Below are 19,038 nucleotides of genomic sequence, written 5' to 3' on the forward strand. Positions count from 1 at the left end.
ATAAGGTGAGGTCATTTCTGGTGTAAAGGATTTTTTTTGGGGAGAGAGAGGAGAGTTTCCGGAAGATTGTTTTAGAAAACTAAGAGGAAAAATTCTGTTTTGGTTTTCATTTTTTCGTCTAAGAACAAAAACAAAAATGATATTGTGAGTGTTCTATGATTTCATTTCGATGTTGATTGTTGTTTGAAATTTTGAAATCTATAGAGTCCAATCACTTCACTTCGGTTCTGGATTTGGTTTAAAAATGGAATTTACTTGAGAAGTTCGAGTCCATTATCGCTCAAGGCATCGATTTTCAGTCGCTTTGGTTCTTCTTCGATATCATTTGTGCTGCTGATTCTGATTGTTTCAAAGCTACTGAACTCTAGGTTTAAGTTGATAGTCCCTTTACTTGGTCGATTTAAATTTATTTCTTGCTATCTAGGTATGTTTACGCACCTCTACCACCCCATAAATGAATCATGAATATGACCATACTTGTTTATGTTTCAGTTCTGTTCAGATACGTAAATCTAGTATGTGTAATTACTAAACTGGGTTGAAACTTCCACCCTGTCCAGTTATTGGAATTATCAGTATGCTGAAGTTTAGACATTTGGTTTGTTAATGTTAATGGTTAATTTAATGGTTATTGTTGATGATCTTTCACAAGTCTGATGATTCACGCTTAAAATGATACTAGCAAAGTGAATTCATCCTAATCGTTAGGCTGCTTAAGACTTGCTCTGTTTTCGCACTGTTAAAAAGCAAATTTGCACAGTTTTAAGTGCAAAATTCTACACTGATGGTTCGCAAGGTTTTCAATCTGCTGGATAGTCCATGTGTTTAGTTGAGGTTTGTTTGATTTTGCGATGGTTGTTCAAACCGAATAAACTGGTGCAATTATATGCAATCTTCAGAAAATCTCGTTTGATTTCTTCTTTGAATTGAGCCATTGATGAATTTGGATGATTTGGAGAAGTCTGTTCTTTTTATTTCTTTTTCTGTGAGTCTATGATGGTGATTCGAGCTTATGCGAATATGTTGCGTTGAGAGGTCTAGAGTAGAAGACTTTAAGCATCGTTGGAACCATTTGATTCGATCAAATTCCCTCGTTATTCATCTACCTAAACGACAAAGCAACGAAGAAGACCTTCAACCAAAAACAACCCCCTTCCCATCATTCTACTTCAATGAAGTCTTGAGTGTTGATGATTTCGTCAAATGTGTTCAACTTCATTTACTTTATATTCCCTCGTCATGTGTTGTCGATTATAGATCATTTTTAGCCCCTTTGGATATTTTTTGTGAAAATGCCATGAAGTAAGGATTGATAAAGTACCTCCCCCCCCCCTATTATACTGAATGCATTGTATTTCAATTGGATTTTTCTTGAATTAGAGGTCTAATCTACTCATGTAAGTGGTAACACAATGGCCTGGAGATTGTACACATACATACTGAATCTTTAGGAGTGGCGCTTTGGCATAAATTGCTTTTGGATGACATCTGCCTTCATTGTTAAGGCATCATTAATAATTTGTTAGAATCACATGTGCTAATGTGCAGTAGTATGTGTCGTTTCCTAGCCTTCGAATTTTTATAATTTGTTGTACTTCGATAATGGCTTTGGGGGCATTGGAAGCTGAAAACCAATAGGGGAATCTTAGACTTATGAATACATTTTTAGGGCAAGAATACGTTTCCTAAAATAAGTATTCGTAGGAAAATATAATTGTGCTTGTGTACACGTTCGCGTGACGTGATTACGTTTTTAAAAACCAATTCGGAGGATGCATTCGCAACTTTGATCACTTCTCTTACTAATAAAATCGTTACTAATAGGCTGCTAATTTATTTAGTTTATAACGATCGAGGTGTGTCATTAGCGAATTTTTCATGGCCCTCTCAAAGTTGCAAACGCGTAGTTGCCTTAGGCGCGTTATTTTAATTATTTACCTTCCTAAACTCGGGTGCGCATTTATGTGACCCAAATACAAATCCCAACAATGTTAAAATATGTCAAAAATCACGGGTGCATTTATGTGACGTGGTTCGAGACATGTTTTAATAACCTTGCAATTTTCTTTAAAAATAAAAATGATTAAAAGTCAAAATTTGCACATAGGTTCATAACTGTTTAAAATCAGATAATTAAGCCGAATATAACAGTTGAGCGATCGTGCTAGAACCACGGAACTCGGGAATGCCTAACACCTTCTCCCGGGTTAACAGAATTCCATACTCGGATTTCTGGTTCGCGGACTGTTAAACAGAGTCAACCTTTTCCTCGACTCGGGATTTGAACCGGTGACTTGGGACACCATAAATATCCCAAGTGGCGACTCTAAATCTTTCAAAACAAATCCCGTTTCGATTGTCCTTTAATTGGAAAAACTCCTCTATACTCCTTTCGGGGGGTGAGGTAAAAAGGGAGGTGTGACAGCTCTGGCGACTCTGCTGGGGATCGAACCCAGAATCTCTGGTTCAGGGTTCAAGAATTTGAGCTTAGATGAATCGTTGTATTTGGTTTTATTAATTATCTGATTTTATTCACATGTTTGGGCCTAATGTGCTTAATGTTGCTTTTTATCGCTTTGATATTATCTGAACTGTATATATAAACTGGTACGAAACCCCTCTCTTCTCTCTCCTGAGGAATGCACGTTGGTCTTGACTTCTTTCTGTTAGTGTCAAATCCCAAATAGAACGAGGCTCCGACATGTTGCAAAGCCGGATGATCCTTTGGTTATCGGTACGCAGCCCCCTCCTCGGCTCGAGTTGTCCGCTCGGGTAAGCCAGGTTTAGAACAAATAAACCTAGGGTTTTAAACCTAGTATAACAATACCTCATGCCGGATCCCTATTAGGAACGTTTGTTTGCATCATGTGCATATTTGACTTTGGAGACTCAACACAGGGGTTGGGTCTGTCTAGGACAGGTTCACCCGAAACAAAAGACCATCATGATGCATCTTACTTGATACTTGTGCATTTATTTGCTTCGGATTTGCATGCTGACCGGCTTTTTTTAAAAGGAGAGCATTTGGAAAGAAATGGCAGTACGAAGGCTAAAAAGAGTTAATCGCCTGTTTTGAAAAAAAACAATGTCCAAATAGTGTCGAAACTCTGCCGAATTTTTGAGAAACTAGTTTGTTTTATTTGCCAATGGAATGAAAAAAGAGTTTTGTTTTCAAAAAAAAATAGTTTGTTTTATTTGCCCGAACTACGCCAGTTTGATTCTCACAGGGTGTGAGATACGTAGGCAACCCCCATCGGGTCCAACTTCCTTTTTACAAAAATAATCCAAAAGAACAAAAAATTTACTTTTATTTGAAAACAATTAAGGTGATGCCATTCTTGTCAGAAATAGCCGAATGTCCCTAAAAGGGCGCCGGAAGGCTGTTTTTGCAAGAACAACTTCCTGTGGTCATTTTTCAAGGTTTTCACCGGTTAGCCAACACAACCTTAAAATCTTCGTCTTCGAGGTGCTGAAAGGCCGTATTTGCAAAACCGGATTTTATTTTTTTGAAAAAAAAGGGAAAAGAAAGAGTGTGTCAATTTTGTCTTTGAGTCAAATGAGTCTTGATTTTTGCTTAATCACCCTAATAAATGTGCAGAATAAGCACGAGTACAAGTTTGCCGATAGCAGTCATGAACAAGATCCCTTTGGAGTTGCACATGTGGTGGGAAGATCTAGGAAAATCAAAGCAAGATAAGGTCAATATAAATTTAGGAGGTCTCACCGGGTTGTTAAAAATCAGGCCCAGAGAAGATGTCATGAAGGCTTTGGATACGGTTTGGGACCCGGCCCATAACGTGTTTCACTTTTCGGATTTTGAACTCACCCCAACCTTGGAAGAGATAGCAGGTTATATGGGAAGTACTGAAGGGCTGAGGCATAAGTATCTGATCGCTCCAAGAGCCGTTAACTCTCACAAGTTCATGGATTTGCTAAAGATAAGAAAGGGAGTACCGTACTCCGAGTTGGAGGATGGTTTTGCTACTCTACATTTTATATACCAGAGGTACGGGCATGTAGGAGGGTTCAATGATCCAGCAAGCGGGGTTTGTAGCAAAGGAAATCGGACAAAATGGGATGAGCATAGGCGTTTCGCCTTCATGGTAGCTTTTTTAGGCCTTGTGGTATTTCCCCGAAAAGACGGGAATATCGATTTGCGGGTGGCCGGAGTCGTCAAGGTCCTGATTACCAATGCCAAGAGCATTCTCGCCCCTATGATAGTGTCTGAGATATACCAAGCTCTCACAGCCTGTAAAGCTGGGGCAGATTTCTTCGAGGGGTGCAATTTCCTATTACAGATGTGGATGATTGAGCACCTGTGCCATCACCCTCAGTATATGAGTTACGGATCCACATAGAAAAGTTGTATTGAAGAGTTTGACGCAAGAATTGCAGGGTTTAAGCGGCCAGAGGGTTTTGAAGATTGGGTATCCTACTTTCTCACCATTACTGCAGGGCAAATAGAATGGACATTGGGTTGGCTTCCTGTTGAAGAAATTGTGTATATGCCCGCCACTGGTCCTTATTTCCTTCTGATGGGTCTGCGAGGTATTCAGCCTTACGCTCCTTAGTGGGCAATGAGACAGTTGGGAAGGTGTCAGGTGATGCATCCAGATGAAAATCTTAGTACGCATGCGGTCGAGGTTAGTTCTGACGGTCAATTTCATGAAGAGATAGTTCGTTCTATTTTGAATGAATGCCAACACTTGACAGGAAACACTCGAGTGCGTGATTTATCTAGAGGCTAAGTCTCACCCGCCTATCTTGCTTGGTATAGAAAAAAGAACACTACAAGGGCTGAACCAGAAAGACTAGCCAAAAAGCCTCACGTTCAGGAATTCGTTGAAGCGTCATAAGAATAGTGGTCTTGGGTGGCTAAGGAGAATGAGTACAGGGCCATAATAGGAAAATTGGAAAAGCAAATCAGGGAGCATCAATTCGAGAGTAGCTTGCAGATTGCGGCGGATGAAGGGGAAAAGAAAAGGCTAGCCAAAATAAAATGAAGTCATTCGAGCTCAAATTCAGAAGATGAAAGTAGCGGCAGAAAATCCAGCCCGAAGCGACAGGGATGAAAAACTCATAGCTAACCTAAGGTAGAAAATTAGCGACTATAGTTTCGATTTGAACAAAGCAGAAAGAAAACTAGCCAAGGCTAAAAAACAATTGGCTAAAAACGCAGACGAATGGGTACGCCTGGTTAAGCAGTTGAGAGAAAGGACGATGAGGTCGCAGGGTTAAAGAAAAAGGTCATCGCTATGGAAAACAAAATGATCAAGCAGGCAAAAGGCATCAAAGTTGAAAGGGAACATTGTTATACGGCACTGGCGCAGTTAGAAATAGATTTGCAACAGCTTCAGGAACAAAATTATGCTGCTGAGCAAACTTTGGAGGCTAGGGCCCAGCATATTGGGTGTTTGTTACAAGAAAAGGGCGTCATAAGAGAGAGAATTAAAAACATCACCGACTACATCATTATGAAGTGCCACATCTATGAGGATATGACTCGCACTACATTCTTTGCAGCAGTGATGACCTTTGTTAAACAGATAATGAATGATTTGGACCGACTTCAAAGGGATATTGCACATAGTCCCGTGGCGAGACCAAATGATGTCCCGCGGGCACCAGGAGCATTGATGTACTCGTTATTTTTCGTTTGAGTCTGTATTTCCTTTTCTGTCATAGTCTGTAAGTCATGTCGGGCTTGTATTTTCTTTCTGTTTGAGTCTTTATTTGTTTGGAGTATGATAGCTTATTTTCGGAGTATGTATTTTGTCTTTGCATCAGAGTATGTTAGTCTTTTGGAATTTGTTAGTATTAAGTCTCCGTAATCGAAGCATCTGTTTTTATAAAAACTGAAAATCCCAAAAATATTTTATTACTTTCACACTTATCTCCTAGAACTACGCTTGGTCTGATTCATGCGGGGTCATGATACGTAGTCAATCTCCATAGGATTCGACCATAACCAAAAGAAAGAAAAAGAAAGAGAAAAAAGGGGGAAAAGAAAAGAGGGGAAAAACAAGAGAGAGGAAGAGAATGCAAGAAAATAAGAGAAATAAGAGGAAAGAAACGATGGCGAGGAGAGGATAGAGAAAGAAAAGAGAAGCAAAGAAAAGCAAAGAAAGAAAAAGAAAGAAAGTTGCAAAATGACCAAGCCGGGATGACGCAAGCGGCCGAACAAATGCATGATAGAAATAGTTAACTGCTTAGGTGCATTCATCCCTCAAATGTACGATTACCAACTTGTTGAAAACCTAACCACTAAAAATGTTGTTGTTGATGAATTGAGTTCATGCAGGTGGTTAGCTAGTTGGCATTCTGGCAACTCACTCCTACAATACCCCATAGAAAGACAGGTTGAATATGGTCGACCAGGAACCAGAAACAAGTATTGTCGACCCATCGAGAGAGGTGGAAGAAATGGACGTTAATGCAATGAGGGAAGAAATGTATAAGCTGAAAAAACAGATGGCTGAAATGTACCAAGCTTGGGCGAAGGGGCATCCACCACCGGTTTATCCTGCCAATCCTGCTTATATCCCACCATCAGCTCAACCTCAGGAACCTCCCACTGTGAACTCATCTCCAGCCTTTCCCCCTACCAACAATTCCAAGGCACCACTTCCCATACTTCTCAAGCTCCACCACTCAAACAAGTCTTGTATCCTCCCCCACCAATTACACCTGTTTTTGTGGCACCTCCACCTAATATATTACACCGATCTTCCAGTGAACCCCTGTTCCAAACTCACAAGAACCAATACTATCCCCATGAACCTACCTTCAAAGTTCCATAACCGTATCCTTACACTCCTCATCTTGATATCCCGGCAGAGACCGAGAAACTGCCTAGAAATCCTGAGCATGAAGAGATGATCAGAAAAGTCAAAAGCTTAGAGCAATCGTTTCGAGATATGAGGGGGCTGGGAGGCCAAGTAAGTGTGGCCTACAAATATTTATGTCTGTTCCCAGATGTTCAGTTTCCAGCAGGGTTCAAAATGCCCAAATTTGATCTGTATGATGGTCATGGTGACCCCGTAGCACACTTAAGAGGATTTTGTAGCAAGATGAGAGGAGCAGGTGGAAGAGTCGAATTGCTGATGGCATATTTCAGCCAAAGTTTGAGTGGGTCGGCACTAGAATGGTACACTAGACAAGATCATAGAAGGTGGTACGCATGGGACAATTTGGCCCAAGCCTTTGCCTGGCATTTTTAGTATAATCTTGAAATCATCCTAGTCCGTCTGTCATTGACGAAAATCGAGAAGAAGCCCGGTGAGAGATTTCGAAAATATGGGTTCCGTTGGAGAGAGCAAGCAGCGAGGGTTGACCCCCGATGAAAGAGAGCGAGATCGTTGATTATTTCTTGCACGCTTTGGAGCCCACTTATTTTGGTCATTTGGTGTCAGCAGTGGGCAAGTCCTTCAATGAAGTTGTGAAAATGGGAGGCATGGTTGAGGAGGGACTCAAGTCCAATAAGATTATGAGTTATTCAGCAATCAAAGCAACCACTCAGGCCATTCAAAACGGGACTGGGGGTGTGCTCAGAAAGAAGAAGAAAGAGGATGTTGCAACGATCGAGTCGGCAGCTTGGGGTGGATCCAGGAACCTTCCACCATTCTGCAACCAGCCTCGAACCTATCCCCAAACATACCCCCACACTCCATATAGCCCACCACAACACTACTACCCACCGCCAGATCCCCATTTTTCTGTCTATAACGCACAAACCTATACCCAATATGCCGCTTACGCGCAATGGTGTGCGCCAGCTCCACAGATTCCCTACCAAGCTCCACAAAATACCCATTCACCCCCAAAAGCCTACAAAAACCCTCGTGGAACAGGTTTTCGACCCAATCAATCCTTTAAGAATGGAAGGTTGCAGAAGCAGAAGACTTTCACTTCATTGGGAGAATCATATACCAGCCTATTCCACAGACTGAGACAGTTAGGTATGTTGAATCCTATCGAGGACAAAATGCCTAATCCCCGTCCTAGAAACCTTGATCACTCGGTGAGTTATGAGTATTGTTCAGGGGCCCTAGGACATGACACAGAGAGATCCTGGAAACTAAAAATAGCTGTACAAGAGCTCATTGATACTCATCGTATCAAGGTTCAGGCCCCAAAAACACCAAATATAAACAAGAATCTGCTACTAGCTCACCATGAGACCCATATGATTGAGTTGATACACAAGGGAGGGGAGGCTAAAAAAACCCTTGCAGACGGTGATGATGATCCGCTCCAGTGAAAACAGTCCCAAGGAAAAGATAATCAGCGGGAAATCAGTGGTCCAGTTAAAAGAGGTAGACGGCAAGCCGGTTGTGGTAGTTGAGAAAGGGTCGTCAAGTACTGTTGCAGTGAAACCAGAGAAATCTAAAGTGGTGGTACCAGGGGTTACAAGTAAACATGTTGTGGTCATGAAGGGTGCTCGCACAGAGCCTGTTATCATAAAACCAGTAACTCAATTACTGATAGTCAACAACAAGGTAGTCCCGTGGAATTATGAACGAATGACAGTAACCTACCAGGGGAAAGAGGTTAGAGAAGAAGTGTGTGAGACTCATGGTTTGACTCGATCGGGGAGATGCTTTGCCCCCGAAGAGTTGAGAAAAGCTAAGACCTCAAAAGATAATCCAGTGTTGGTGAAGAAAGTAGTAACTAAGGAAGAAGCAAAAGAATTCCTGAGAAAGATGAAAGTGCAAAACTATTCCATTGTGGAACAGCTAAGGAAGACACCAGCTCAGATCTCGCTCTTTTCATTATTGATCCATTCTGACGAACACCGTCGTACTTTGATGAAGATCTTGAACGAGGCTCACATTCCTAGCAAAATTTCAGTAAACCACTTGGAAAAGATAGCTAACAAGATATTTGAGGTAAGCCGAGTCACCTTTTCCGATGATGAGTTGCCCGTGGAGGGTATCGAGCACAATAGAGCCCTCTATCTGACGGTGAAATGCGAAGACTCTATGGTTACTCAGGTACTGGTTGACAACGGGTCTAGCGCGAACATCTGTCCTCTCTCTACATTGAACAAGCTGCAAGTGGAGGATGAAAGGATTCATAAGAATAGTATTTGCATTCGGGGATTCAACGGTGGGGGGAAGGACTCAGTCGGGGACATAATGCTTAAGCTCACAATAGGGCCAGTTGGAGTTACTATGGAATTCTAGGTGCTCGATGTGGCTGTTTCATTTAATCTGTTGTTGGGACGACCCTGGATCCATGCTGCCAAAGCAGTCCCATCTACTCTGCATCAAATGGTAAAGTTTGAATGGGATTGACATGAAATTGTTGTACATGGCGAAGATAGTTTGTGTGTGCCCAATGGTGCCATTGTTCCGTTCATAGAGGTTGACGATGGCAAAGGACCATGGGTTTATCAGGTTTTCGACACAGTATCGGTAGAGAAAATTCCGGAAGGAATGTGCGCTCCAACTCCAAAGATGGTTGTTGCATCAGTCATGGTAGTTGTTGAAATGTTGAAAAACGGTTTCGAACCGGGCAAGGGTTTGGGTACATCTATGCAATGTATTGTGCAGCCAGTCTCCCTTCTAAAAAATCTGGATACTTTTGGTCTGGGGTTCAAGCCTACCGTTGCAGACGTGAGAAGAGCTAGAAAAATGAAACATAAAGCATGGACATTGCCAAAGCCAATCCCGCGTCTGTCTAGGTCATTCGTCAGACCGGGTATCAGAAAACAACTGTTGTCAAAGGTCCCTGGACCACTGGTTGGTGCTGATGGAGACTTGGAGAAGGGGTTCGAAAGGTTATTCACCGAGGTCAATATGGTTCAGGCTGGGGAAGGGTCCAGCAAGGCAGATGTGCAATTTGTGGGACCACATGCAAAAGTCAACAACTGGGAAGCTACGCCTCTTCCTACCTGGAGGGAGTCTTGGTAGAGGGTTTTGATTTTCTTTTAGTTGTCTGGATTATTCCAGGGTCTGTAATTCAGATACTATGTTCCGTTCAGTTGGATGTGTTAAAACCCTTTTATCTTTATATTCAATGAAATGCAATTGTTCTTTTTCCTTCATTTTTCTATTTTTTTTGTTTTCTTCTTTTTTATAGTTCTTTTATGATGATATCGATGACATGACATGCGTGAGGAATCTTCGGCCCAGTTTTAAAAGCCAATCTAACTCTGAAATAATAATACAAGAAATTGAGTTTGATAACGAGTTGGAATTTGAGGATAATGAGGCTTATGAAGAAATTAGCAAGGAACTAAGTCGCTTTGAGGAAAATCCCAAACCTAATTTGAATGACACAGAAGCAGTTAATCTAGGGGACCAAGAAAATGTCCGTGAAACTAAAATAAGTTTCCATTTGGAACCTCAACTCAGGGAAGAGATAATTAAAGCATTGTTCGAATACAAAGACGTTTTTGCATGGTCCTATGATGACATACCGGGTCTAAGCACTGATTTGGTGGTTCACAAGTTACCCACTGACCCGGCATTCCCCCTGTCAAACAGAAGCTGAGAAAGTTCAAAACGGATATGAGCGTAAAGATCAAAGAGAAGGTCACCAAGCAGTTCAATGCGAAAGTTATTCGGGTCACACGGTATCCCACCTAGTTAGCCAATGTTGTGCCTGTGCCAAAGAAGGATGGCAAGACCAGTGTGTGCGTTGATTATCGGGATCTCAACAAAGCATTTCCGAAGGATAATTTTCCCCTACCAAACATCCATATATTGATTGAAAATTGTGCCAAACATGAGATTGGTTCTTTTGTGGATTGTTACGCGGGTTATCATCATATCTTAATGGACGAGGAAGATGCAGAAAAGACGGCCTTCATCACGCCGTGGGGAACGTACTACTATCGGGTAATGGCATTCGGTTTGAAAAATGCTGGGGCGACCTACATGGGGGAAATGACAACAATATTCCATGATATGATACACCAGGAAATCGAGGTGTACGTGGATGATGTGATCGTGAAGTCTAGAAAGTAGTTTGACCATGTCAGGGATCTGAAAAAGTTCTTCCGCCGGGGTGCCATCTGGAATGTTGTTGGGGTTCGTAATCAGCCGCCGGGGTATTGAATTGGACACATCAAAAATCAAGGCCATCCAGGAATTGCCACCTCCGAAGAACAAGACTGAGGTGATGTGTTTGTTGGGGAGATTGAATTATATCAGCAGGTTCATTGCTCAGCTCACGACAACTTGTGAACCTATCTTCAAGCTGTTAAAGAAAGACGCTGCGGTCAAGTGAACAGATGAATGTTAGGAGGAGTTTGATAAGATAAAGGGGTATTTGTCAAATCCACCCATGTTGGTCCCGCCAGAACTAGGGCGACCTTTGATTCTATATTTGACGGTATTGGACAATTCATTCGGCTGTGTATTGGGTCAACATGATATCACTGGCAGGAAGGAGCAGGTCATATATTATCTCAGCAAGATGTTCACACCGTACGAGGTAAAGTACACTCAGCTCGAGAGGACATGTTGCGCCATAACTTGGGTGGCACAAAAGGTGAAACATTATTTGTCGTCTTACACTACCTATCTCATATCTCGCTTGGATCCATTGAAGTATATCTTTCAGAAGCCAATGCCCACAAGGAGACTTGCAAAGTGGTAGATCCTACTCACAGAGTTTGACATTGTCTACGTAACTCGAACTCCAATGAAAGCACAGGCCTTGGCAGACCATTTGGCCGAGAACCCGGTTGATGAAGATTATGAATTTTTGAAAACTTATTTCCTTGATGAAGAGTTGATGCACATTGATGAGTTAGAACAAGTCGAGAAGCCTGGATGGAAACTTTTCTTTGATGGAGCCGCAAACATGAAGGGCGTGGGGATAGGAGCAGTACTTATTTCTAAAATAGGACAACACTACCCTGTTACGGCTCAGCTTCGTTTTTACTGTACCAACAACATGGCTGAGCATGAGGCATGTATTTTGGGTTTGAGGTTAGCTGTGGATATGGGTGTCCAGGAAGTCTTGGTCTTAGGTGACTCGGACCTCCTGGTGCACCAAATTCAGGGAGAATGGGAAACACGGGATTTGAAACTCATACCATACATACAATGTTTGCATGATCTTTGTCAGCAGTTTCAGTCGTTAGAATTTATGCATATCCGGAGGATCCATAATGAAGTGGCCGATGCTTTGGCCACTCTGGCGTCAATGTTACATCATCCAGATAAGGCTTATGTGGACCCTTTGTAGATTCAGGTCCGTGATCAGCATGCTTACTGTAATATGGTGGAAGAAGAACTGGATGGGGAGCCATGGTTCCATGATATCAAAGAATACATTAGGATGGGGGTATATCTGGTACAGGCCACTAGGGATCAAAAAAGAACAATTCGAGGATTGGCAAGTGGATTTTTCTTTAGTGGAGGGGTATTGTACAAGAGAACTCCAGATTTGGGATTGTTAAGATGCATAGATGCCGGACAGGCCACAGTTATCATTACTGAGGTCCACTCCGGAGTTTGTGGACCACATATGAGTGGGTACGTTCTAGCCAATGTTGTGCCTGTGCCAAAGAAGGATGGCAAGACCAGGGTGTGCGTTGATTATCGGGATCTCAACAAAGCATTTCCGAAGGATAATTTTCCCCTACCAAACATCCATATATTGATTGAAAATTGTGCCAAACATGAGATTGGTTCTTTTGTGGATTGTTACGCGGGTTATCATCATATCTTAATGGACGAGGAAGATGCAGAAAAGACGGCCTTCATCACGCCGTGGGGAACGTACTACTATCGGGTAATGGCATTCGGTTTGAAAAATGCTGGGGCGACCTACATGGGGGAAATGACAACAATATTCCATGATATGATACACCAGGAAATCGAGGTGTACGTGGATGATGTGATCGTGAAGTCTAGAAAGTAGTTTGACCATGTCAGGGATCTGAAAAAGTTCTTCCGCCGGGGTGCCATCTGGAATATTGTTGGGGTTCGTAATCAGCCGCCGGGGTATTGAATTGGACACATCAAAAATCAAGGCCATCCAGGAATTGCCACCTCCGAAGAACAAGACTGAGGTGATGTGTTTGTTGGGGAGATTGAATTATATCAGCAGGTTCATTGCTCAGCTCACGACAACTTGTGAACCTATCTTCAAGCTGTTAAAGAAAGACGCTGCGGTCAAGTGAACAGATGAATGTTAGGAGGAGTTTGATAAGATAAAGGGGTATTTGTCAAATCCACCCATGTTGGTCCCGCCAGAACTAGGGCGACCTTTGATTCTATATTTGACGGTATTGGACAATTCATTCGGCTGTGTATTGGGTCAACATGATATCACTGGCAGGAAGGAGCAGGTCATATATTATCTCAGCAAGATGTTCACACCGTACGAGGTAAAGTACACTCAGCTCGAGAGGACATGTTGCGCCATAACTTGGGTGGCACAAAAGGTGAAACATTATTTGTCGTCTTACACTACCTATCTCATATCTCGCTTGGATCCATTGAAGTATATCTTTCAGAAGCCAATGCCCACAAGGAGACTTGCAAAGTGGTAGATCCTACTCACAGAGTTTGACATTGTCTACGTAACTCGAACTCCAATGAAAGCACAGGCCTTGGCAGACCATTTGGCCGAGAACCCGGTTGATGAAGATTATGAATTTTTGAAAACTTATTTCCTTGATGAAGAGTTGATGCACATTGATGAGTTAGAACAAGTCGAGAAGCCTGGATGGAAACTTTTCTTTGATGGAGCCGCAAACATGAAGGGCGTGGGGATAGGAGCAGTACTTATTTCTAAAATAGGACAACACTACCCTGTTACGGCTCAGCTTCGTTTTTACTGTACAACACTACCATGTATTTTGGGTTTGAGGTTAGCTGTGGATATGGGTGTCCAGGAAGTCTTGGTCTTAGGTGACTCAGACCTCCTGGTGCACCAAATTCAGGGAGAATGGGAAACACGGGATTTGAAACTCATACCATACATACAATGTTTGCATGATCTTTGTCAGCAGTTTCAGTCGTTAGAATTTATGCATATCCGGAGGATCCATAATGAAGTGGCCGATGCTTTGGCCACTCTGGCGTCAATGTTACATCATCCAGATAAGGCTTATGTGGACCCTTTGTAGATTCAGGTCCGTGATCAGCATGCTTACTGTAATATGGTGGAAGAAGAACTGGATGGGGAGCCATGGTTCCATGATATCAAAGAATACATTAGGATGGGGGTATATCTGGTACAGGCCACTAGGGATCAGAAAAGAACAATTCGAGGATTGGCAAGTGGATTTTTCTTTAGTGGAGGGGTATTGTACAAGAGAACTCCAGATTTGGGATTGTTAAGATGCATAGATGCCGGACAGGCCACAGTTATCATGACTGAGGTCCACTCCGGAGTTTGTGGACCACATATGAGTGGGTACGTTCTAGCAAAGATGATTCTCCGAGCAGGTTATTACTGGCTCACTATGGAACGAGATTGCATCAGTTTTGTGCATAAATGTCATCAGTGCCAGGTGCATGGATATTTGATTCATTCTCCACCATCTGAATTACATACAATGTCTGCACCATGGCCTTTTGTTGCCTGGGGCATGGATGTCATTGGGCCAATCGAGCCAACAGCCTCAAACGGACACAAGTTTATTCTAGTAACCATTGATTATTTCACTAAGAGGGTTGAAGCGAAAACTTTCAAATCTGTAACCAAGAAAGCGGTGGTCGATTTTGTGCATTCAAATATCATCTGTCGATTTGGGATTCCGAAGGTAATCATCACGGACAATGGTTCTAATCTCAACAGTCATCTGATGACAGAGACATGTCAGCAGTTTAAGATTATACATCGCAATTCCACCCCATATCGCCCTAAGGCAAATGGAGCCATCGAGGCAGCCAACAAGAATATAAAGAAGATACTTCAAAAAATGGTGGAAGGTTCTAGACAATGGCATGAAAAGCTGTCGTTTGCATTGTTGGGATATTGCACTACTGTCCATACTTCAGTAGGGGCTACTCCTTATTTGTTGGTGTATGGCACGGAGGCAGTAATACCCACAGAAATTGAAATCCCATTTCTTCGGATTGTCGCTGAGGTAGATATTGATGACGTTGAATGGGTCAAAACCCGCTTGGAACAATTAAGTCTGATCGATGAAAAGAGATTGGCAGCAGTGTGTCACAGCCAATTGTACCAACAGAGAATGGAGAGGGCATGTAACAAGAAGGTACGTCCACAGAAGTTTGAAGTGGGTTAGTTAGTGTTGAGACGTATCTTGCCTTATCAGGCTGAAGCAAAAGGAAAGTTTGCCCCAAACTGGCAGGGGCCATTTGTTGTATCCAGAGTATTGTCCAATGACACATTGTATCTGACAGATATAGAAGGCAAATGTGTAGAAATGGCTATCAATTCCGATGTAGTCAAAAGATAATATGTATGATTTCCTTGTTTGATTATACTTATTTGTATTTGGCATATTTTGAAGATTGAAATGACGAAGACGTTTTGTTCTGCTATCTAAACACTTTATCCCTTGTCACCCCTTTTTGAGCCTTATTTATTTTCTTTCATACCCCTCTTTCGGGATCGACGACACAATTCAGAAACTCAAGTGCGGAGGATAAGTAAGTGAAAGGGGAAAGAAAGAGTGAACAAGAAAGGAAAAAGAGAAGAAAAATGAAAAGAGAGAAGAAAGAGAAAGAAAAGAAAGAAAAGAAAAAAGAAAAAAAAAGGAAAAAAGGAAAAAAAAAGAGAAGAAGAAAAGAAGAATAACAGAAGAAAAAGAGAGTAAGAAAAGAAAAAGAGAAAAGAAAAAACAACGAAGTAATTTCTATGACATGAACTACGTTCGACCTGATTTCTTTTAAGGATACGTAGATAGCCTCGCGGTTCGGTCCCATCAAAACAAAATCCAAAAGTCCCCATCCAAGAAACTGGGGCAGAAGTTGTAGTTGTTGTGAGAAAACTGATTCCGAAAGTTGTAATTTTAACCCACTTGAATTTTTCGAGCCTTTTATACCCTTTCTTTTTAACCCTGTCCAAAAGCCCACATTACGGTCCAAAGAAAGACCTTCTGATCAGTATTTGAGAAATGGCAAGTCGAGCAGGTAAAGGTAATTCATGTCAGGGGCAACACTATGGTTCAAGCAGGAAAAATAAAAATGAGAGAGTCTTATTGGTGAAAACCTTCACAGGCACTGTAAGGCGACGGGAGTTGAGAGAAAAATGAGAGAGTCTTATTAGTGAAAACCCTCATGAGCACCGTAAGGCGAAAATGAGTTGAGAGATGGACGAATGAAAGAGGTCTGCTGGTGAAAACCTTTCAAGGCACCGCAGGATGAACAAGGCCAAGGTTTGGGTAAAGTAATCAGGTCATGGAAATTCTGGGGCAACAAAGTACGACAACTGAAAGTTGATTGGTTGGACAGATTGGGCCGATTAATCCGAAATGCATGTCATGATCATTGGTACCAGCTATTCCACCCAGATAAGTTTCTTTTCTTTCTGTTTTGGTAGCAGTCATCTGGTTTTGGATTCTTCTTATCCTTAACCTGCAAAGTCATTGCATTTCATTTTCTTTTGGGTATTTATTTAAAGATGTTTCAATGTCAGTCTTGTTCAAATCGAGTGAAAAGGATTTCAAAGCTCACTAACAACTTCCAAAATTGCAAAGCAGGGAGTGGTCAAAGCATACTAAGGATAACACGACGTAAGAGGGGGATACAAGGAATCACTGGAAGCTTCATCGGTGGAATGGTTTGGTAATGTCATGGGAGACGCAAAAGTTCAGATAAAGGGGTCAGAGGTAAGACAACAGCGGGGGTATAGAACACTCGGCTCGTCAAAAGTCATGGGGTTTGAAAGTCAGTCAGAAAGTCAAAGCGGTTCAGGGCCAGTTCGGAGAAGCCAGTCAGAACAAACATTGCAGCAGAAAGATCTTGAGCAAGAATGCCATCAACTAACCACCACTTTAAACTGACAAGATTTTTCTTTGATTGAAACAGGGGCAGAAAAGTTCGTTTGTTCCGGAGAAACACTCTGAGGAGAAAGGCAGTCACCAAACAGGTTTGATTCTTTATTTTCAGGATCCTCCTAGAAAATGGGACCTAGTTTAAAGTTCAGAAAATAACATAATCTAGCATAAATGTATCCCAAATGAACATAAGTTAGTTTAGAAGTTTGCATGTTTGAGATAAGAATCAATTAAGAGTTTCCAGGACCCTCCTCAAAAATGGGACTTAGCTTTAAGATTTCGATTAGATAATAATATTTAGCGTAAACTTTGTTTTAAGGTAGTATAATTCAGACATGAAAGTTGTCACCCTTAAGATAAAATTTGACCTTTGATTTTCAAGACCCTCCTTGATAATGGGGAGTAGTTTAAATATCCTCTTAGGTAGCAAGATTTAGCAGAAGTCACACCTGTAAAAGATATAACTTAGATTTTAAATTGTCGTTTAAATAAGAGTTGTCAGGACCCCCCTTAATAATGGGACCTAGCTTTCAAATCCTTAGTAACACTTGGTAACATGATTTAGTTTTACAATCACATCTGTCCCTCGCCGCCAAACTGGGGTAGAAAATTTTCTTTGTTTTTGTCTATTTTGTTGAAGTTAGGAGCCCGCCTGGAGAGCAGGGAATACTTTCAAGTCAGCAATCAGGATCCCGCCTGGAGAACAAGGGAGTACTATTGAAGTTTTAGTGTTCAAATTCTTTGCTTTGTTCATTTTGAAGTCAAGAGCCCGCCTGGAGAACAAGGTAATACATTTCAAGTCAGAAGTCAGGAGCCCGCCTGGAGAGAAGGGAATACTTTCAAATGCAACAGTCAGGAGCCCGCTTGGAGAACAAGGGAGTACAATTTAAATTTTAGCTTTCAAATTCTTTGTTTTGTCTATGTTAAAGTCCGGAGCCCTCCTGGAGAGCAGGGAATACAGTTCAAGTCAGCAGTCAGGAGCCCGCCTGGATAGCATGGGAATACATTCACGTTTTGAAGTCAGAAGCCCGCCTGGATTGCATGGGAATACATTCACATTTTGAAGTCAAGAGCCCGCTTGGATAGCATGGGAATACATTCACGTTTTGAAGTCAGGAGCCCGCCTGGATAGCATGGGAATACATATCAAGTTCAGCAGTCAGGCACCCACCTGAAGAAGGGGAAAACATCTCAGTTTACAATTCAAGGTGGCAACAAATGGATGTCTCCAAGAGAATGGAGGACAACAAGGCAACAAGAAACACAAGAGCAAGTTTGAAGATATAGATAGGACTTTTGTAATCCATAGATCATAGCCTAGTATAGCTTTTTGTTTAATGTTGACATGGTGTCATAAGGGGGTTCAACAAGTAGTAGCAACAGTGAAATCACAGCTTCTTGGTAGTCCCAGCTACCAAACATTCACGAACTACACTGACCTGATTCCTTTATAGCCAAGGATATGTAGGCAACCTCGGAAGTAGGGTGCGGTCAACTCTTTCAAAAATGCTTTCCACGCAGTATTCAAACGGGCAAAGATCGCTCGTATCCGCTCACTTTATCTTTGCACGAAAACTCTTCGTGTTTCCAGGCAAAGAGAGGCAGCTGTGAGTACGTGATTTTTGCCCTATATGAATTACTCCCATAAATTTAAAACAAAATAATTTTTTTTCATTATTTGCAATTTTTGTGGATTTTGTGGCATTTTCTGTTAATCATCTGCATTTGTCTGTGCATTTCATTTTGTTTAATTAATAAAAAATACAAAGATATACTGCATTTACATTTAGGATCTAATTTTTTCATTTTTGAATTAATTAGTAATTTAGTGTTTTATAAAAATGGAAAAATCACAAAATAGTTTATTTTTGCACTTTTAATTTTAATTTCAAATTTTGGTAGTTTTCCTTTAATTTTGTATTTAATTACTTGTGGTAATTATTATTCAGAGTAGTTAATTTAATTTGGTGGGATAATTTGATTAGAAATCAATTTAGATTTATCTTAATTTAGAAGAAATTAGAAAAATTGAAAAAAGAAGAAGAAGAAAGAGTTTAAAATAAAGAAAAGGGAAATTTTAATTTTGGGCCAAAATCAGGCCA

General features: G+C 41.4%; 1 protein-coding gene across 1 annotated transcript; it reads left to right on the plus strand.

Moving 5' to 3' along the window:
* The first annotated feature begins 8,240 nt into the window (after nucleotides 1-8,240).
* LOC138872087 (uncharacterized) lies at nucleotides 8,241-9,185 on the plus strand. Its single transcript, XM_070150081.1, has one exon. It carries the CDS (start codon nucleotides 8,241-8,243, stop codon nucleotides 9,183-9,185), a length of 945 nt encoding a protein of 314 aa, XP_070006182.1.
* Nucleotides 9,186-19,038: the final 9,853 nt, after the last annotated feature.

The sequence above is a fragment of the Nicotiana sylvestris genome, chromosome 1 (assembly GCF_000393655.2).
Source record: "Nicotiana sylvestris chromosome 1, ASM39365v2, whole genome shotgun sequence".
Taxonomy (NCBI): domain Eukaryota; kingdom Viridiplantae; phylum Streptophyta; class Magnoliopsida; order Solanales; family Solanaceae; genus Nicotiana; species Nicotiana sylvestris.

Coding starts and splice junctions, on each gene's coding strand:
- LOC138872087 (XM_070150081.1), top strand. CDS start 8,241: ATGATGATCCGCTCCAGTGAAAACAGTCCCAAGGAAAAGATAATCAGC.